The following is a 21,441-nucleotide window of genomic DNA, read 5'->3' on the forward strand; positions in this document are numbered from 1 at the left end:
TTTAAGAAATGCACAAATTAGCTTTAAAGTTATAACAGATGTTTTTCGATAATAATTCTTGGAAATAATTTGAAACCTTAGAATTCTAAAAATAATGTTTTTTGTCCCGGAAAGAGGAAACGATAATACGATAAGGTTTTATTTTCTTAAAACATATAGAATATTTTTACTCCAACTCTAGGTAGAGTTAGTCATAAATATTTTACTTTGGATGGAAATAATATAACAGGTGTTATTATTGGAAGTTTTTTTTTAAATGCCAGTGCAACTTTACTTAAATGTGTTTTTTGGGATGGGAGCCGGGGATTAGAGGTCAAAAAAATAATAGGTTACATGATGAGATATTTAAACCAACCATATAATGTTTCTATAATCAATATAATTTTCCTGTGTAAGTGTAAATTAGTAAATCATAACAATGAATAAAAGCTATTATTACGATCCCACTTAAATTCCAGGGCTATAAATATGCTACAATATTTTCCCACAAACTCTATAAAATTCAGATTAACATAAAGCCGTGGAAAATGCGAGTATAACGCTTTAACAATCGTGACCGATAAATTTCGCTTGTTCTTAAAAATGCGAAAACATGTCATGTGTTAGTGTATAAACGTCAAAACAGCTAAACTCGTTCCGACCCAATTTTTGTGGTAACCTGCACAAATGCAAAGATACCTTAATGTATCGGCAAAATTTAAAAATGTCGACAATAATTATTTTGGAAAATCCACCAACTTTATCAGAAAAATCTGGGATTTGTTTTTAAAGGAGAAGGACGAAAAATGGTGAACTGAAAATTAACATTTAGAAGCTATAAAATTGTCACAACGGAGAAAGGGGGTAGAGTACACTGTATATAAACAGATGCCGCAACCCTTATTTTTCCTATGTACTGTATGTACTGTATGATTTATACCTATAACAACGATTCCCTTCTGTCCCTGATCTCTGTACTTATTACAAAAACGACAGATTACACCCCTTAGTACAATGATTAAGTCTAATTGAATTATTTTATAACTTTTTTTAAAGCATATTTTTATAACCCTTGTTAGTTTGATATGCAATCGTTATTAAAAATCGACAATTTACATCTTCAAAGAAAAAATTCCAAAATGTGTAATTCATTTTTGATCAGTGGCAAATTTAATGAGGGGGGTACTTGAATATCCTCTAGAGAAAAATCTTTCTAGAACAGCCCTCCCTCCCCCTTTCATTCGGAAAAAAAGTTTTGTTTGCTATAAACAATGCATGCTTAATTTTTAAAACTGACCCAGATTATTTTGCAATTATCTATTTCCTGCCGCCCTGCTCCTCCTGCATGAAAAGTATAGAGAGCTGGCTGGGAAAATGTACCGTGCCTGTACAGTCAGAACCTCTCTTGCCGGTACTAGTAGAAAACTCCTTGTCGGAAAAAAATGACATTAAAGTTTAAAACTTTCCCAATGGCTAGTTTATTTTTCTTTGCATTTCATCTCATTTGTACACAGTTTGTATGGTTCAAGCACTTGATAATTTGTAATTGATAATATATAACTGATATATGTTTAAAAATGTTCAGAAGTGAGAATTCTATTGTATTCCGGTGAATCTCAGGATCAAGTATTGGTCTCCATTTTATGCAGAACTACGGATTAATTTAATCCCTCTTCGATATCCTATATGTATTCATACCCTGCAAGGATAAACTCAATTGAGGGATCAAGCATTGATCCTCAAATTTAAAATTAAGATTAAAATAACACTTTTTCTGGTTACCAATGTATGTTTTTTCCCCCAGATACACTAGAATAGATCGCTAATGCCAGCTGCTTTTGAAAAATTGGATAACCCTCGAGCTGCATAGTGTAACCCCTGAGATGGTTTTTGTATACAAATAATGTTGTGAAGTGAATTAGTAGATAAAATATTAAATTATATCTAATCATTATGATTCTTAAGTTTTGTTACCCCCCCCCCTTTCATTATCCCATATTCAGGGTATGTACCTCCTACCCCTGGAAAATATCATAATAATATCACAACCTAACAAAATGCACATGATTACACTTTAGGCTAAAAGCTGAACTAATCGTCAGGCATACTATACTCCCTGATTACCTTAGATTACCTTTACCCGACTAAATCAAATTTAGACCTACTTCCAGTCATCGAATTTCAACATTCTATAGCTCTTTTGAAAGCCTACACTACAACTTCTGTAAAGAAATTTTGCGTAGATTTTTGCAAAAACGCTTTAAAAGGGAATTTTCACAATTTTTATTTTTCTTGAATAAACTTTTAAGTTTTGAAAATTTTGAAAATATTTTTGCATATTTGAATTTGCTGGGTCAAGGGCTTTTCAAAAATGTATAAATTAGCAAAGTATGAGCATTTTTTCTTTTTTCAAATGTTTCGCTTAAAATATTGATTTAAAATATTAAAATTCTTGCAAATTTTCAATTTTTTCAGATTATTAAAATGGAGCTCAAGGGATTTCCAAACATGTATCATATGTTTTAGATTTGTATCTCAATAAGGAATTAGAGGGGGGTGTCACTGTAACCCCTCCCCCCCCCCGGTCTATTTTGGGTAAACCAGATGTCAGTCGGAATAGGGTTAAAATTATAAGTAACCCCCAGACAAAGTTCTTTAGTCCGAACATTTTTTACCAAGTTTAGCGGTTATTATTTGACAAATTTTCCACGTTTTTAGAATATTTTCGACAGTTAGTTTTTAAACTAATTGGGTGCAGTACGAAGTACTCAAACCAGTCAAACGCTCTTGGGGAACACATATACAATATATACATACAGGGTTACCCACAAAGAATGAGACTTTAAAAACAATTGTACGGAATTTATAGAGTCTCTTTCCTTATATTCATGATTCATTCAAGTAAAAACTTCTTTCTTTCTTTGCAAAATCATTAAATAAGACATTTCAAGGCCACAATCAGGCCAGAAGACTTAATTTAAACTTTGAATCCTCATATTTCAAGAGTTTCAAGTCGTCTTTACAGTCTCATCCTTTGTGGGTAACCCTGTATATAATATAGACCACTATAAGTTTACAAAATTCTATAAACTTTATAGCATTGAAAAAATTAGGTACATAATTATTAAAACGCTTATTATATATATTCACAGTTTGGAAACTTGGTCTCAATTATTAAAAGAATAAGTAACAATTTGCTCTCCACCAATCGATAACTCTTTTGCACAGAAAAAGTTAAGAGAGATCCTGAAATAAAACAATTAAAAGTTAAAAAAAAGTTTTGATATAAATATAAACCAAGAATAAGCTCCAAGCTCCCAGCCAACCCTTTGGGTTAAATCCGATTATTCGGGGGGGGGGGGATTCCTGTTATTGAAAATATAAATGGCTGCCCTGTTATTGAAAATGTAAAATGGCTGCCATGTTATAAAAATATAAAATGGCCTCCCTGTTATTAAAAATATAAAATGGCTGCCCTGTTATTGAATAAATAAAATGGCTGCCCTGTTATTAAAAATATACAATGGTTTCCCTGTTATTGAAAATATAAAATGGCTTCCCCGTTATTGAAAACATAAATGGCTGCCCTATTATATAAAATGTAAAATGGCTGCCCTCTAACTAAAAATATAAAATGGCTGCCCTGTTATTGAAAATATAACATGGCTGCCCTGTTTTTGAAAATAAAAAATGGCTACCCTGTTATTCAAAATACAACATCGAAATACTTCAGATTAAGTGCTAATTTTCTTCCTTAATCATCTATATTCAATTAATATTTACTGTAATCTATTTATATGTATAATATTTAGATTTGAACCAGATCTGAACGAGAGTAAATAAATATTCTTTCAAAAAAACTTAATTTAAAAAGGGTTTTAAAATCACCCGGCTCTTCAGTCTAAGACTAGATATTACAACAGCTGCCTCCAGCTCTGTTGTACATCTACCATGAATTCTCACCGGCGGAGATTTAAAACTATATAAAAGTTTATTGCATTTTCCCAAGATATAAAACTAGAGGTTTAAACATCATCAGAATGGGGGTGCCAGGGGAGGGGGTTAGACTTAGGAGGAAGGAGGTTGGTGGAGATTTTTTTCAGTTTGAAATATACATTTTAAAAAGCGATCTGAGGATGAAAAAACTTTTAAAACTAAATCATGAAACATTTGCAATGTTCTCAATCTCCCCCCCCCCCCCCCTTTTGAAAAGAAAGGATTGTGGGAAAAAAGATGAAAAAGGAAAAAGGAAAAGGGGAAGTGGGATGAGGGGAAAGAAGGGTAGAAAAAATAAGAGAAGGAATATTGCATAGGCGCAGTGGTTGGATCACTGTAGCTTGAGAGATGAGATCAAAGTTCAAGATGCATTGAGTATTCCAAATTTGGAATATTCAATGTTTTGTAATTTTTTTTTTGAGGGGGGAGGGGGGGGCTCTACAGAGTGGGGAGGGGGGATTGCTAAATTTAAATTACACAGCTACTGAAAACTGAAAACTGCCTTGCTTAAAGTCCAAACATTTTAGTTCTGCAATAAATAAATCCAGCTGTAAAAAGTATACCAACAATCTATAATATTTATGTGTATATGTATATTCAGTGTTTACATTATAAATAAATATCCTGAAAATAGACAATGCATTATTTGTGTACGTCACTTAGCCACGGCGCTAGGCACAGAAATTGTCTGGCGTAGGTCCGATATTGCAGAAGTTCAGTAGGGGGGATGTTGCGTATAGACGAGGAAACATTACCAGAATATTTCGGTGTGCTTCATACAAACATATTTCTCAAAAAATTGTCCGTCAGATTCCTTGAGAAAAGTATGCTCTTGATACTGAATTTTATGTGGAGTAATTTATAAATGGCAATTCTAGAAGGGGGGGGGACTTTATCATTGTAAAAACAAATAATTTAAAAAATAACCAGACACAATTTAGTGCAATTATTCAATTGCAAACAAAAGATTGCAAGTTTTGAAATAATGTAAGGCGAAATAGTTAATCTTAATTTATTTTAATTTGTCCATCATCTATATCCCCCCCCCCCCAGAGAAGTTGCGCCTAATTGTTATTTGAGTTATCATACTCGAAGATAGCGGACGACATTTGAAATATGTTGTGCCAGTACAAAATAATATACTGGACTATCGAGCCGGTACTAGATATATAGCCGCCTGGGCTGCGCGCCTAGTAAGCCCATGTGACACTCTTAACCTTCGGTGACGTGTATTCCTATATTTTCTATAGGAAATGTATTCTATAGTTTGTATAGAGCAGGAAAGAATCTTATTTACAAAGTAACGTGTCCAAAAAATATCCTCAACTGTCGCTCAATCTTTTAGCATTTTCTCCTTCATAAAGTAAAAATAAATTTGTTTGTGGATTTACAATTTGCTTTTTTCGTGGATTTTCTAAATTTTACGAAAATCAAAAATGTTTGCAGAAAGATTTTTGTAATTTTGAGCGTCCATAAACTTTCACTGATCGGGTCTGAGGTCCAACACAAAATTTGGGCCCGATCGGTTCTGCCGTTTCAACTTGTATTGGATAAAAACAAACAGAGAGACTTATAAACAACGCATATACTATATAAAAATGTTAGGTCCTTTCCCAAAGAATTTTTCCCAAGTGGAAACTTCCCAAAAGTATTTTCCCAATTGGCAACTTCCCAAATGTGCGATTTCCCAAGCGGCAACTTCCCAAGTCTATCCTAGCCGCAGCGCTCGGCCCCCCGTTGCAGTCTGCGGTGCCTCAGAGGGCGTAACCTAACCTTTGTGAAGTTGCCGTTTGTGAAATTGCACATCTGGGAAGTTTCCACGTTTGAAGTCGCCCGTGGGAAAATGCTTTTGGGAAAGTACCTGACACCAAAAATATATATAATCATACACAAATAGCAAGTACCTAACACCATATATATACATAGATAGATGTATGTGTGTGAGAATGGGGTATGTATGTGATATACCCAACGCTGTTTTCTCAGTTCGGAGTTGAAAACTTTAGAATTGTGGATATCGAGATCAATGTTTGATCTTCTCCTTTTCTTAATCAAGATTTAATAAGGCTTGTTCTTCTCTTGTTATTAATCTCCAGAGCTGGGAACTTTAGAATGGATAACCTTTAATCCTTTAATCCGAATATCCACTGTGGAAACTTTTAAAAGTAGTCTTTAATCCACTCTTTTTCTCTCTGCAGTGCAGGAATATAATTCGTAAAAAATTAAAAAACATAAATTTTCGCTTTTTCTCCTCTACACATTTTTGTTAGTGGATGCCTTTCAAATGAAAGAGTATAAATCGACAACTTCAGAAGTTTAAAGATTATTTTACTATGGACCAAAAAGCCGATTGAATAAAAATTGAAAAAACAGAAAGCAAAAGCAAACAAAATTGATTATGCATCGATCAGTAATATTTGTATGTGTGTATCACGCGCCAACCTTGACCGCGCCAACCTTGTTGCACCGGCTAGTACTGTCCATAGAGCTAGGTACAGTACAAACTGGGACCGGAAAGGTTGAACCGGCTTGGAAATTCAAATGCATTACGGCTGCCCGCGCTGTAAGCGTAATTTCAAGTGACCCGGCACGTCAGGATGGCAATTCCCGCCTAAAAGTCGTTGTAGAGATTTGAGATTCCAATCTTTTTAGCTCTCGATTTTAGAGGTTTAAAGTTACCAAAGCCCCCCCCCTTTTTTTCAAACTTTTTGGTAAAAAAATAAAAATATTTTACGAAATATTAAATACACCTGAGCTGAAAACTTAAGAATGGGATATCCATAATCCCGATCGCTAAATTAATCTGAGATGGGAACTTTTGAATGGGATATCCTTAATCCTGATCGGATAATTAATCTGGAGATTAAAAATGAGTGGAGAACAAGCAATATTTAATCTGCAGATTAAGGAAAAGAGTGGATTAAGCCTTAATCCCGATATCCACCATTCTAAAGTTTTCAGCTCAGGAGATTAATAATACGAGGAGAACAAACATTATTTAATCTCGAGATTAAGAAAAAGAGTGGATCAAGCATTAATCCCGATATCCACCATTCAAAAGTTCCCAGCTATGAAAACGTTTTAATTCAGACAGAGTATATACACTATGTTGTTGTCAATTTACTTTTCCGTGGCATCTTCCACGGACTTACACTTTTTAAAACATATTTTTATACCAAGCCTGGCAAAAGTGCAAAAATATTTACAATAAGAGAAAAGATTAAAAATACGAAGAACAACGATGATTTATCGCGGAAATAAAAAAGATAAATTTGTTCTATATCCTGTATTTAAGCTAAATAGCATGGAATAAACAGGATATGCATTGTATAGTTAGTTCTACAGTAGTACAGTAGTACAGTAGTTCTACGACAAACAGACAGACGGTGTTTGTTGTCTGTTTGTAATCTATATATAAGTTTGGTTTGTCTGTCTGTTTGTAATCTATATATAAGTTTGGTTTGTCTGTCTGTTTGTATCCAATAAACGTCAAAACGGCTGAACCGATCGGGCCCAAATTTTTTGTGGGACATCACGACCACAGGGAAGGTTTATGAATGATAAAAATAAAAAAATGTGTTTTAAAGGTTTTTAATTTTGTAAAAAATTTAAATTCTTGAAAATCCTTAAATTTTTTTCTTCTTTGGTTTAAAATATAAACAAAAAGAACATGTTCACAATTTAAAAAGAAGGTGGGTGCGAAGCGCCCTAAAAGCCTAGTATATATATATATATATATATTGATTTGTTATTCACGAAACCTCGTATACGCAACAGGAGGCGTTTCTATCTATCTAGCTACACTTATCTATCTATCTATCCTTAATAATACAATAAACAGCTGATTTTCTTATTCTTAATTTCACATTAACAGCGTATTAGTCATGTGATTTCATTGATAAGAACAAAGAATAAAAACAGAGTTTAAAAAGTTAATTGTTATTTTCCAATGCACATAATTATGTTTCAGTAATTCAATTTTAATTCTAATTAAACGTTAAGCATGTACTTTTTTTCTGTTTTAGAAATGATCGAACTAAAATTGACCAAATATCACAATTTTAGACAAAATGGAGTTTTCAGCAATTGTTCTATATGATTTTCTAAAAGAAGGAGAAAACGAATTAAATCTTAGGTTAGTTTTTTATTGAGATTTCGTTTTATATTAAAGTGCACAGATAACACATTTAAGTTATTGCAATACACCGTTAAAAATACTGTTAAAATACTTGAGTTTATGTAATTGTATTCCAAAAAAGATGTCAAATAAAAAGCTAAGCCAATCCGGCCCAAATTTTGTGTGGGACCTTACATAACCCCAGGGATGGTTTATGATTGCTCAGAATTACAAAAGTTGTCTCCAACAATGCTGAAAGATTGAGTAACAATTGTAAGCACCATCTGTTGTTAAATAAAAGTAAAGTATCCAAAGTGGAGCAGTGAAATCGAGGCCTTTCAGTTTTAATAAGCCTGAGCTGGAATTTAAAGAATTTGAGCCGCGGTTCAAATCTGCCAAAACCCGGTTTAAATTAAGCGCCGGCTTAAATCTTGAAACATCCCCTGGAACCAACACCATATTTAAACCGTGGCTTAAATTTAAAACGCCGCTCAAATTCTTTAAATTCGGCCACTGGTAAAATTATCTTGACAAAACTGTCACCAAAATGAAACTCATTTTAAGAATATTTGAAGTTCTGAAGAAAGGCTAATTTTAAAATAAATTTATGATAGTTTTAATAGAAGTAAAGCTGAACTAGAAGATGGGCGCAAAGCAGAGCTAAATGACATCACAAAGCATATGAGCATGAAAACAATAATTCAATTTAATTTGTAAAGAGGTTTTTTTTTCTGTCCGAAATTTCAGAACTAAATCATTTACGACCGTTCTGATTATTCACCAACTATAAGAGATCAGATCTGGGAACTTTAGAATGTATAACCTTTAATCCCAATTACTTGATCCGAATACCCACTGTGGAAACTTTTAATTTTAGTCCTTAATCCACTTTTTTTTTCTCTCTCTTTGGATATCCGTATATTGTTTTCTCCAATGAGAGTTCAAAAATATAGTTCGTAAATTGAATTTATCAAAAAAGCCTAGAAAATAAATTCTATTTAATGAGAGACCTTCGCAATTTCTAACAAATAAATAATTTGCTGTCGGCCATTTTGTAAATTAATCGGTGAAGAAAAATATGCAATAATACGTTTAAAATTTTAACTAATTTTAACCAATTTATTTTTAAATAAATTGGTGAGAATTAAGTGAAGGCCCTTCCAGTCAAGAAAACGAACAAATCTGGCGTTCCTAGAATCAAATTTGTCGAATTAGATGTTTAATCTGGAGATTAAAATGATCTCGAGATTATGTTAGTCTAGAGATTAGCAAAAAAACAGGATTAAGCATTAATCCTGATATCCACCATTCCCAGCTCAGACTACTTTGACATTAACAGTATTTAAAACTTTCATCCTTGTTGCATTGCACCTCTTTTTACTAAATTTAAAAGTCTCAAAATTCTCAATCTCTCACCAAACAGATCAAAAAGAATGACCCGAGTGGACCATCCCCGACTAAAAAGGAGACTAGGACAGTCCTTGCGACTAACGTAGGCACCCTTTTGTTTAATGTAGCATATTTCAGACAGCAGATATGATCCCCACCAGGGGGTCATTCAGAAAACAAGCTAGAATGAGACTAAAAATATGCCTATTTGAGATATTTTTTTTCCCACAGTTTAAAGTTTGGGTTTATGGGGAGAGTGTCCTAAGAAAGAGAGGTAAAGAATGTGTTACTATCTTCCTGTCTATCTTCTTATCTTTCTATCTATGTCGTGAATCTATAATCTTAACCAGATGTAGGGTTTCCACGAAATGGCTAAATCTTTTGCACAAAATTTGCGCTATTTTTTCGCAAATTTTTTTTTGCAAACTTTTGCGCATGAAATGCAATGAGTTTTGCACTATTTTTTATGCGCAATACTGGGGGGGGGGCCGCGATTTAAGCTAACTTCAGGCCTCAACCTTAGCTTTGGTAGGAAAACTCAGTCCCAATTTTGACGATTTTCAAAACGTAACACCCCTCCCCCCAAAAAAAGAAAGAAAAAAATTAAACGTAAACTAGGCTCAATTTTTTTACTAAAAAGTTTTAAAGGGGGGGGGCTTTGGTAACTTTCAACCTCTAAAATCGAGAGCTAAAAAGATTGGANAAATGTCTGATTCACAATAATACCCTTTAAACCTCTAAAATTAAAATTTAAACCTAGCATAGCAGAGCTTCGTAAGTTAACTTTACTGATCTCAAAAACAAGGCTTCTTAATAAATCAAAGACTAAAAAATTGGAATCTCAAACCCCTACAACGACTTTTAGGCAGAGAGGTGGTCAACCCCCCTCAAAAATTAAACGTAAACTAGGCTCAATTTTTTTACTAAAAAGTTTTAAAGGGGGGGGGTTTGCTGACTTTTAACCCCTAAAATCAAGAGCTAAAAAAATTGAAATCTCAAACCCCTACAACGACTTTTAGGCGGAGAGGTGGTTGACCCCCCTCAGAAATTAAAGGCATTTTTTGGACTATTGGAAAAAAAACTAATGCAATTTGTATAGGACAGGTGGATCTGTTTCAACCGATCATGATGTATTTTTACCCATCTGGATTCTGGAATAAATCGAAAATTTGACAAAAATTGACTTTCCATATGTTTCATGGCAAAGCACTGGCTTATTTATAACTTATTTTTTACAAAATTTTTGTTTATTGTTGTTTTTTTCTTTTCTTTTTGTTTTTTTGTTATTCTATATTTTAAATTTTGGTTTTTCTCCGATTATATATTCCATATGAAGTATGAGACATCGTAAAACCTAGGAGGATCATTTTAGGAAAGTTAAAAAGAGAATGGAAACGGGTTTGCTCTAGTTTTTGGACTTTTGAATTTTGATAAGCCAGTTGTGAGCCATGATAAGCTGGGAGCTGCCGACCATAGCAGTGTCGATCAGGATGCACTGTTCGAGCCGATCCTATCCTATTCAAATCTTATTAGCAATGAGAAATAAAGCACCGTTTTTAATCTGAAAATGTGTCAAATTCTGACAATTTTCTTCATGTTTTCTGCATTTAAGAGAATATTATCAATATTTTAGCAACAAATTGGATATCTTATTCATCCTTAATCAAATAGAGGTTTTAAAGGTTTTGTTACGAATCGATCATGTAAGTTTAAAATTGGAGGTTCACAAGAATTTTTCTAAGTTTTCATTATTGAATATCTGCATTGTACAAACAATTAGTTTATTTCAGTATATCTGATATAGAGAACCGCCTGAATAATATCAAGTCAGTCTGTGAATTAGTTTATTTCAGTATATCTGATCTAGAGAACCGCCTGAATAATATCAAGTCAGTCGGTGAATTAGTTTATTTCAGTATATCTGATATAGAGAACCGCCTGAATAATATCAAGTCAGTCTGTGAATTTCTGATGCATAATGAATATTTGCAGCAAATGCTTGGAGGTAATTTTTGCGCNTTTTTTTCTCTCATTTTTCAATTAGGCGGATGCAATAGCTGAACCAGGCTATTAAGATTGATCGCGTTATGGGGTGTGTAGCCTCTTTCCTCATATAACTCATCTAGGATAGAATCAACTGTTGTGACTTAAAGGTTAATATTACTTATTTTGTGTGGCTGTTCTAGTGAACAGAAAGGCCTAAAAAATTTTTTATTCGCCCATTGAAATTAATCGGAAAATTAAAAGAACTTTTTCTTATTAAAGTCGTCTTTCCCATAATAATATCTGTTTCCCCACCCGCAAAAAAATTTTTGACAAAAATTTTTTAATTGTAACAAATTTTTAACCCCCAACTTGTGACTCTAATGGGGATGGGGTAGCCGAGCTAGCATTAGAAACTAAGTTTTAAACTTAGAGTGGCTTTATCTGCCGCCCTGAGCTAAGAGCTTTACCATTCAGCCCCTCCCCAGACCAGCCCCCAATTTTTTTCTCGTTTTTTTATTAGGCGGATGCAATAGCTGAACCAGGTTATTAAGATTAATCGCGTTATGGGGTATATAGCCTCTTTCCTCATATAGCCCATCTAGAATAGAATCAGCTGTTGCAGCTTAAAGGTTTATTTTAGTTATTTTAACTGGTATATAGTGGGGGGGGGGGGTTAAAATTTTTATATGAGGCCAAGTTTTTTTTTTGGTTTTAATGCTGTTTGATTTGCATTTTCCCAAGTTTTCTTACATTTTTTAATGCTTTTTACTGAAAAACTCATTTAATTCCCTTCAAATCCTTTTCTTTTTGTTCAGCGATTAAACTATAATGAAAATTCTATTTATATAGCATCTGGGTGGTTAAAGTTATTTTCTAGAGGGTAATGGGAAATAAAAATATATGCCCCTCTTCTAAAAGTGTTTACTTCTAAAGGTCTGTACTGTGTATGGGGGGGGGGGACTCAAAAAACAGAAGTAATTCATCAACTATCATCTAGATAATTTGTAATCTTCCCATTTCTTAGGTTTATTTTTTTGTAATATAAATCTTTAAATTAGAAGAAGAAAAAAGTTTACGTAAAAGAATGAACTCCTGAAAGAATAAAATTTCTGTCTAGATATGAGAAATGGATGGAGCGAAGTAAGAAGTCCCAGCTAGGGGAGGAGGATGACGAGGATCAGACAAGAGAACAGCAGAGGCTACCGGCCAACCATCCAGCCATGAGGAAGGCGCAGAACGTTGTCCCGAAGCACAAGAAGGGACCGAGGTCAGAGATTAAACGCCCAGAGCAGATTCTCAAGAAACGGCGGGAGGATGAAAAGAAGGCGGCGCGTAAAGGCGGAAAGAAAGGAAAAGGCGGGAAAAAGAATAATGCGGGAAAACGATGAAGAGTTTAAAATTTTGTTTTATTTTCAGATAAATGTCGCTTCTGCTACGCGTTAGCCAGGTATAAATTAATAAAAATGTCTCGTCAGCTTCCAAATATTTTAATCAGTGGAACCCCCGGGGTTGGAAAGTCGAGCCTTGCCTCTCTCCTCGCTGAGAAAACTGGTCTCACTTGGATCAACGTCGGAGAATTTGCCAAGGTGATTGTTTAAGGGACTGTTAGAGGGATTATAAGTTATCCTTTAGAGTGCTGTTACCGATTCACAGTGGTAACCCTAAAACCTTTATCTAAGAGACTGAACACAGGAAATGAAAAATTAATATCTTTTTGTTTTCTAGATAAAATTTGATTATTTCGTGAAACGGGTTATCTAGAAAGCAACTCGTGTAATTATACATCAAGTGATTAGATCTCGTCAGATAAAGGTTTGATGGGTTCTAGAGAGAATAGCTTAAGGCACTTTTAAAATTATTTTTGGAAATCGTACTCTTCAATCCTGTAACTAAGCGGCAATAGTATTTTTTTAAATGAAATAAAGCAACTTTGACCTTCTCTATTCACTTAAAATTAACAATTTTATTTATATCAACTCTGACTTTCTTGATCATCTATACTATTGATAATTTTAACACTGACTATCTTGATTCTCTGTACTCTAAATTAATTTGCTTTAACCTGACAGACTTGATTTTCTGTAGACTGATTATCTTGACTATCTGTACCCTGACTATCTTGATTTTCTGTACCCTGACTATCTTGATTATCTGTACCCTGACTATCTTGATTGTCTGTACACTGACTATCTGGATTTTCTGTACACTGACTATCTTGATTATCTGTACACTGACTATCTTGATTATCTGTACACTGACTATCTTAATTATCTGTACACTGACTATCTTGATCATCTTTACAATGACTATTTTGATTATCTGCACCCTAACAATCTTTATTATCTGTACCCTGACTATCTTGATTATCTGTACCCTGACTATCTTGTTTTTTTTGTACACTGACTCTCTTGATTATCTGTACCCTGACTATCTTGATTGTCTGTACGCTGACTATCTTGATTATCTGTACACCGACTATCTGGATTTTCTGTACACTGACTATCTTGATTATCTGTACACTGACTATCTTGATTATCTTTACAATGACTATTTTGATTATCTGCACCCTGACAATCTTTATTATCTGTACCCTGACTATCTTGATTATCTGTACCCTGACTATCTTGTTTTTTTTGTACACTGACTATCTTGATTATCTGTACGCTGACTATCTTGATTATCTGTATACTGACTATCTTGACAATCTCTGCCCATCTATCTTGACTAAATCTACATTGTAGATGATAAAATTTATTAAACACAACCATACACTAGGGTTATTAACTAGCATTGGTATCACAGGGGAAAAAATGCATAATCAATTGAAAAAATCTGACAAAAAACTTGATTTTATGACAACCATTTACATTCACGAGAAATGAGCGGATAGAGAAAATTTAATTTATAAAAAACATGCAATATTTATTATTTAACGATATGACTTCATATTATTAGGATATGATAAATAATTTCATTCATTATGGCAGCTTTTAACAGAGATTTGTTTGCAAGTTGATGATAGCTCAGACTCACGCTTACATATTGATTCCTTTACTCAAAAATCGCATCCCATAGATCATTGATCAGTGATCATAATCCACAAACCATAAGTAAATTTCAGAATTAGAGATTTGAATGAACAACAATAATAAGGTTTCACAACTGCATTTAAAGATACAGTAATTTCAAGTTTCATTCCATGTAAAGAGTGACAATCCCTGTTCACAACAGTACCCTTTGAACCTTTGAACCTTTGACTGATCAAGTATGTCAGACAGAAATGCGTGTAATTGTTGAACACATTGTTTGCAAGCTGTTTTATAGTTAAGGTTCTAGAAGTGGCCGAATATAAACTTTCACATTTGATTTTTTAAAACGCGTTGTTCACAGAATATTCTAGATTTTCCAGGAATTAATGTGACATCATTGGCCTTGAGTTTACACAGTACGCTAGCGTACACTCCAATTTTACAGCTATTTACTCTGAGTTAGCTCAGTCCTCGATGAGCAGTCAAAGGTTTAAAGGGTACTGTGGTGAATCGGGGATTTGCCTCTTTAAACAGAAGGTCACTTGAAATTGAGCTTACAGACCCTTTAAGACAAGGGTTTTATAGCCAACAATCTAATACATTTTTAACATAAAACTTTTTATTTCATTCAGCTTTCTCAGCGTTTCATTAAATATAATAAACATTTTGAATCTGATAGTTAAGGCTTGGGTTAGGTTAGATCGGGTAGATCATGCAGGTCTGGCATTGGTAAGCTCCAGTAGTTAAGATCCATAGCGGTTCCTTGAATTTTGTGTATTTTCTAGAAGTCTACTTTAAAGGCTTTAGTCATGCATAGAAGTCTGATAAAAAAAATGATCAGATCAAAGCTTGGATATTTTCACATTTACATTCATCAAAATTAAATGCTGAGCGTTAGATAATACTTACAGCTGATATCTTGTTACTGAAAACTATAGAATATAATAAGTTACATGCAAAAATCAAATTTAAAAATAGTCGCTTGAGCATTAAAATCTTTCATCAGCATTTTATTTTAGTTTTGTGCGAAGATATGATAGATAAATGGTCAGGATTTTTAGAAGAAAAAAAGGCTTGAAAAAGACAAAACATTAATTCTGTTGCACAAATGCTTGTGGAGAAAAATCAGTGCTTGGTTTCCATTTCATTTGATCAGGATCAGGATTGGAATAGTTGGTAAAAAATCAATACTTATCAAGTTCATTGTTTTACAAAAAATGTTCTGACTTTTCCTTTTTATTTTTCAATTTCTATGCTAAAACTGGAGATATCAGACTAATCTCTCACTAGTCTACATTTCAAATTTTCTTTTTTAAGCAAAAATCTTTTTTCTATGTTTTGATTGATCTTTTCCTAACTTTCTTGTAAATTCCGAATCCCAAGCACTGGAAATGGGGGTATTAGTAAAATGTGTAATATTGTCATAAAGTGAGAAACATTTAACAACGTTGAAGAATATACACCCCTGCTGAGTTAATAGGTGGGAAGTATAGATCAACTAGTTTACTCTGGGTCTTGTAACTAGTTTGCATTGTTTCACTGAGTGAACCCTTGAGCTCTCCAACCTTATTGATGATAAAAATCCTGGATTTGGGAATCCCAACGGACTCGTAGGCAATAATATCATTGGGACGATTTCCATATCCAGCAAAGAATGGAGTCCCGTTGTAGAATAATCGTTGCAATCTTCTAAGGCAACTGATCTTGAATATTTCTGGTTTCCGATCTATCACCTCCTTCTTGAAGGCCCTGAACACAGACTCTGGGTTGAGGAAGAGGGGTCCGTGAGGAAGGTTCAAGGATCCTTGTTGTAATCCTCTCAGGTAGTCTCGTGTAGCTCCGGCTTGACTAATGGAACGGGCAGAGAGATAAAGGATCTTGTATCCGTTCCCACAGATTTTAGAATATAGTCCTGTAACTTCATCTTGGGCCCAATCTGCTACACCTGAAGACGAATTTTTTTTTAGAAAAATATTTATAACTAATTCAAGTAGAAACTGTTTTGTTACCTATGAGTGGAAGAATCATCCCTCTGACGTCACTTCTAGTGATGGTTCCATCAATATCACTGATGATAATTTTATCTATTTGTTCCCAGACAAATATACTGCAGCAGCACCGGGTTGTTCCTAAAAAAGACTCTTGAAATCTCAAATCTATATGTAACCACTCTTTCAGACCTACCTTGATATTGTGTTGTTACACTGAACTCAGCTTCATTTATTCCTAGTTTAAGATTGAACTCCTCCAGCTCCTCCTCCGTGAGGTTCAGCTCGTTTATGTTACACTCCTCCTCCTCCAGGGACGGGTCGGAGATAGTCCTGGTTAGTCCTGCCAGCTCCAATGCCTGGTCCTCCTCATTCTCTAGGTTGGGGTTGGAAAGAGCTCTGCTGGCAATGGAGAGAACTTTTAGTGTTTCAGATTCCGGGGTAGAACACTCGCTAGGCTCACTCTTGTGTCTTACTCTGAAAAAAAATCACTAAATAAAAATCTTATCAAACACTATAATCTAATTCATTAGTACCTCCTGGTCCCACTACTCTGCTCCAGATCCTGGTCGGATAGGTTAGAGGTCTGATTATCCTGTGGAGCATGAAAATATGCAACCCCGTTATCCGCCAGTATCATCGTCCTTGCAATCTCCTTCCCGTTCACCTCTATATAGATAACCTAGACAGAAGCGTTCTTAAGAGAGTAAAAAGCAAAAATGATAAAAAAAAATATATATATAATTTTTCATAAAATGATTGTCGCTTCCTGCCTTTTCTTTGGCCTTGAGAACACCAATTTTTCCGAATTTGATAAAAAATGGTGTTGATCGGTATCTTCCATCTGGCTGCCTCACAAAAACAATGTCTATAGCTCCTAAATAAAAAATAAATTTTAAGTACTGGGTTGCAAAATTAAAATCACTACATATATTCACATTAAAATGGTATCTATATTCCGAATATGGTTTAATTATTTGTTGTGGGAAAAATCTATTAAAAATAGAATGTAAGTGTTAGTAGTTGAAGTTTGTTTACTTTATCTCTGATGATAAGGATTTCTAATGTATACATTTAAACAACACTGGAGCATTTTGTAAATTTAGACACATTGAGCAAAATTAAAAAAATGAATGTAAGGGAACCTGAGAGAGTTGAAGTATTAATGTTTGCAGCAAACTTTGAAACATTTTGTATAACTCCGGAGAGGTAATCCATCTTGGTTCACGATTTTTTATCTCCAGGTGCAGGTTTTAGCTTAAAAAAAAACTGAACCTCGTTTCCAGCCCTAGGAGCAGTGTGAAGTCCTTATGATGTTTCTAATGTCATTTTTTCTGAAACATTTAAATATTACATTGTTAATTTCCGTATGGGTTGCAATTATTCAGTATCTAGGAACGGTGTCGTTGAAAATGTTCATATTTAGACAATTGTTATTTTATAATATAGAATCTAGGAACGTCATGGAATACAATTCACTAAAATTCTTATTTGATGATAAACTTTTGTTGTTGTAATTTTCTGTTTTGATAATTTTTCTGTATTTAGGAGCATGGATGTTTAGGGGAATGGGACGAAGAATACCAAACTCATAATCTAGAAGAAGATAAACTTCTCGATATCCTAGAAGAGAGACAGAAGATCGGTGGAATCATTATTGATCACCACATGACGGATATATACCCTGAGAGATGGTTTGATATAGTTTTTGTTCTCAGAGCAAACAATACTGCGCTCTTTGATCGTCTCTCAACCCGAGGATACACCGGAAAAAAACTAGAGGATAACCTCCAGTGTGAAATTTTTCAAACCGTCCTGGACGAGGCTAAGGAGGCCTACAGGGAGGAGTTGGTCCATGAGCTCCAGAGCAACACTGCCGAGGAGAGAGAGGAGAACCTGAACCGTATCCTGGCCTGGATAAACCAGTGGCAAGAGGACAGGGGCAAGGTTCGACCGGGAAAACGGAAACCAACCTAATTCTATGTTTTCAGATCGGGAAAATGGCGTCAGCCGAGGCTTTACAGAAGTTAGAGACTAGAGCTGTTGCTGCAGAGAAGCTGATCTCTCTTCTTAAGCTTCAGATCGCGGAGGCCAAGGCAAATTCTTGAAATAAACATAAGTTGGTGATTTTCTAGAATTTTAATTTCATGATTTGTTTCAGGAACAGCAGAAGGGCGGTGCTACTAGCTCGGGAGAATTAGAAACTTTAAAATCTGAAAACTCGAATCTCAAGCAAGAAGTCGAAGCTTGGAAGATAAAGCTTACCCAGGCTGAAATCGCGAATGGAAAACCGGTTTTTAATAAACCTGGATCAACCTCTGTTAATCCTCTTGCTAAGGAGCAGCAGGAACCTGTTGAGGAGAAAAAGAAAACGGCGGGAGATTCTGTGAAAGCGGAGAAGAAGGAGAAACCAAAGAAGGAAACTAAGCCCCCCAAAGAGGATGGTAATGAACCGCCAGTAGACGTCGGACGCTTAGATCTCAGGGTTGGACATATTAGGAGCGCAAAGAAACATCCAGATGCGGATTCCCTTTACATTGAGGAGGTAACTTACAGATTATATATAATTCAAAACATTCTACTTTCTTTTTTAAAAGAATCATTGGGCATTTAGAATTAAAATATTTTTTTTAAATCTTCCAAAACTTGTATCCTGAACCTTCTCCAGGTTGATGTAGGAGAGGAGAAGCCTCGAACTGTTATCTCTGGGCTGGTCAAGTTTATCCCTGAACCTGAGATGCAGGACAGGATGGCAATTATTCTCTGCAATCTCAAACCTAGTAAGATGAGAGGAATTATGTCAGAGGTAAGATATCATTTTAATTTGACAACAATAAAATAATCCAACACTTCAATGATATTTCAAGCAGTTATGCTTTTTCTGATCTGAAATTAAATAGGTTTCTTCTATCCAAAGATTCCAAATCAAAATTCTAACTTAAATTCAGCTCTATCTCGTATTGCAGGCCATGGTCATGTGTGCCTCTACTTCGGAAAAGGTTGAGATATTGTCTCCTCCTGCTGGTTGTAAACCCGGAGATCACGTCCTAGTGGAAGGATACGTCCGGAACCCTGATGTGCAGCTCAATCCCAAGAAGAAGATATTTGAAACATGTGCTCCGGATCTAACGGTGAACAGCAGTAAGGAAGCCTGCTTCAAGGTATGTTAAAATCTGTTACAAACAAGGAATCCTGGATTCCATGGAACTACTTATAGTTATTTTCCTTTTCGCTTATTTTAAATTTTATTATACTAATTTAAGGACTGAAACGGATAACAAAGTTGATTGTAAGCAAATTCAATCCCCGAGTTTTCTGTTATGTAATTTGTCAATTGGGACAACTTACACTAATTTGTCAATTGGGACAACTTACACTTCCTGCATCATATTTTTATTATTCTATTTTTTCGTTTCATTCTTTTCCACTTTTTCCCATTACATACGTTGTTATATTTTTTACCGCCTTTTGACCAACATTACCAACCCATGATTCCCCCCAACGAAGGACGTTAGGTTACTTTACGTCCCTTGGGACAATCGAGTAAAATAACAACCCGCTCTGTGAAGTTTACATTAAAAAAATCGCGGATTTTCTTCTCAAAAGACGATAAAATTATGTACAACTACTTTTTCGGGAAATTAAACATTTTACCTACCCACCGGTTCCCTCGACCAATTTTGCCAACGAAAAATTCCTCGCTGCACTCTGGATGTGTAAGCAAAATTGGTCTTGGGAACCCTTGGTCAAGTAAAATTCCCTTAACTTCCCTGTAAAGTAGCTGTAAATAATTATTTCAGCAACTTTTATTTTGAATAAAAATCTATACTTGTCTTTAAAGTATCACAAATAGAAAATAATGTTTACACTTTTTTCTTCTAGGGAGTAAGATGGACAGTAAATGGTGAAGCAGTGACGTCACAAACCCTTGTAAATGTTGCAGTCAAATAAATAGGAGTCGGAGTCACTGAACTATTAATTTTGTTGTACTTTTGTTCAGAATTACAATATTGTGTTCAAATCAAATACAAGTTTTTATTAACGCCTTTACAAGTCTGCTTTTTACACTTTATTACACTGTTCAAAAGATTTGGTAATGTTTGAGGTTTTTTGTATACGATTTGATACATTTTAATGATAGAACAAAATTTGAATTTACTAAGGTCGCATGTGACTTTAGATGACTTAACAACTTAATTACACTTCTTCCCCCTTTAGAAATTATAAACCGTGTCCTGTAAAAGTCGAAACTTATTTGTTAGGGTCATAATTTTCCCTTCTTGTCCTGGCCATTTTCAGTTTTCGCCTAACAACGAATTGATTTTGACCCAATTATGTAATTTGCGATTTCCTTGAAAGAAAGAAAGAGTGATCTGCTCAGCTGCTGTTAAAAAAGTTCCATATGAAAATTGAAAACCATTTGTTTATTTTGTATTTGCCGCAAACTATTCTTAAATTTTGCAAATCAACATAAATAAAACTCAGCTGTTTTACGACATTGACATATTAAACAGGGGTCATTACAGTTCAAAAGAAAAATAAATTTGCTTCCTTGTTAAAAATGGTTAATGTCGTTTTAAAAAAAATCATGAGTTTTTAACCACAGTTTAAGTTATTTTTTTTTTGGAAGGGGGGGGGGAATCAGTCTTGTATTCATTATATTTGTATATTTCAGATAGACCTGATTGGGGTTGAATTTTAGAGTTTGTTGTTCTGAATTTTTGAGGGAAATATCTGAAAATGGCATCAAGCAAGCAGTTCACCATTATCAAGGTATATTTTAAGAAAAGGGGGATTTAACTATTTACTTTAATGTAAAGTTTGAACTTGGACTTAGTTAATTTCTTTGTTTGATTGTGTAGTAAACATTTTTTCAAGTCCTTTGCTTTTATTTCTAAATTATGAATATTTTTGAGTTGTTAAGAAAATAATCGCATAGTTGGTAAAAAATCAATAC

The 21,441-nt window shown here is 34.3% G+C and overlaps 3 protein-coding genes across 4 annotated transcripts in view; 2 read left to right on the forward strand and 1 right to left on the reverse strand.

The window, feature by feature from the left end:
- The first annotated feature begins 929 nt into the window (after positions 1 to 929).
- Positions 930 to 20,534, forward strand: LOC111710973 (aminoacyl tRNA synthase complex-interacting multifunctional protein 1). Of its 2 annotated transcripts, XM_023485180.1 has the most exons (8): positions 930 to 940; positions 12,649 to 12,653; positions 12,882 to 12,914; positions 18,476 to 18,580; positions 18,646 to 19,029; positions 19,153 to 19,290; positions 19,451 to 19,645; positions 20,367 to 20,534. In XM_023485180.1, exons 3-8 carry the CDS (start codon positions 12,888 to 12,890, stop codon positions 20,433 to 20,435), a joined length of 918 nt encoding a protein of 305 aa, XP_023340948.1. In that variant the 5' UTR covers positions 930 to 940; positions 12,649 to 12,653; positions 12,882 to 12,887; the 3' UTR covers positions 20,436 to 20,534. The 2 variants fall into 2 exon arrangements, with proteins under 2 accessions (XP_023340948.1, XP_023340949.1); XM_023485181.1 differs by lacking the exon at positions 12,882 to 12,914 and having other exon boundaries at positions 936 to 940; positions 18,474 to 18,580.
- Positions 15,103 to 17,847, reverse strand: LOC111710971 (phosphatidate phosphatase LPIN2). The gene is made up of 7 exons (XM_023485179.1): positions 17,630 to 17,847; positions 17,258 to 17,361; positions 17,021 to 17,166; positions 16,681 to 16,961; positions 16,506 to 16,625; positions 15,962 to 16,441; positions 15,103 to 15,258 (listed from the first exon to the last, which is right to left on the reverse strand). Exons 1-7 carry the CDS (start codon positions 17,700 to 17,702, stop codon positions 15,188 to 15,190), a joined length of 1,275 nt encoding a protein of 424 aa, XP_023340947.1. The 5' UTR covers positions 17,703 to 17,847; the 3' UTR covers positions 15,103 to 15,187.
- Positions 20,535 to 21,159: 625 nt separating the features above from the next.
- Positions 21,160 to 21,441, forward strand: part of LOC111710974 (uncharacterized protein CG5902) — a gene marked incomplete in the record, with an annotated part of 6,059 nt that continues 5,777 nt past the window's right edge. Inside the window, 1 exon segment of the mRNA XM_023485182.1 lies at positions 21,160 to 21,257. Coding sequence (XP_023340950.1) covers positions 21,225 to 21,257 — 33 coding nt within the window.

Source organism: Eurytemora carolleeae, unplaced genomic scaffold (assembly GCF_000591075.1).
Source record: "Eurytemora carolleeae unplaced genomic scaffold, Eaff_2.0 scaffold610, whole genome shotgun sequence".
Taxonomy (NCBI): domain Eukaryota; kingdom Metazoa; phylum Arthropoda; class Copepoda; order Calanoida; family Temoridae; genus Eurytemora; species Eurytemora carolleeae.

Excerpts from the sequence above, each read along its gene's own strand:
- LOC111710973 (XM_023485180.1), top strand. The coding sequence starts at position 12,888 with ATGTCGCTTCTGCTACGCGTTAGCCAG. Across the intron at positions 12,915-18,475 it reads TTCTGCTACGCGTTAGCCAG|ATCGGGAAAATGGCGTCAGC; the intron begins GTATAAATTAAT and ends CTATGTTTTCAG. Across the intron at positions 18,581-18,645 it reads TTCAGATCGCGGAGGCCAAG|GAACAGCAGAAGGGCGGTGC; the intron begins GCAAATTCTTGA and ends GATTTGTTTCAG.
- LOC111710971 (XM_023485179.1), bottom strand. The coding sequence starts at position 17,702 with ATGGATTACCTCTCCGGAGTTATACAAAATGTTTCAAAGTTTGCTGCA. Across the intron at positions 17,362-17,629 it reads TAATACTTCAACTCTCTCAG|GAGCTATAGACATTGTTTTT; the intron begins GTTCCCTTACAT and ends TTTTTTATTTAG. Across the intron at positions 15,259-15,961 it reads CCCACCTATTAACTCAGCAG|GAACCGCTATGGATCTTAAC; the intron begins GGGTGTATATTC and ends ACAAAATTCAAG.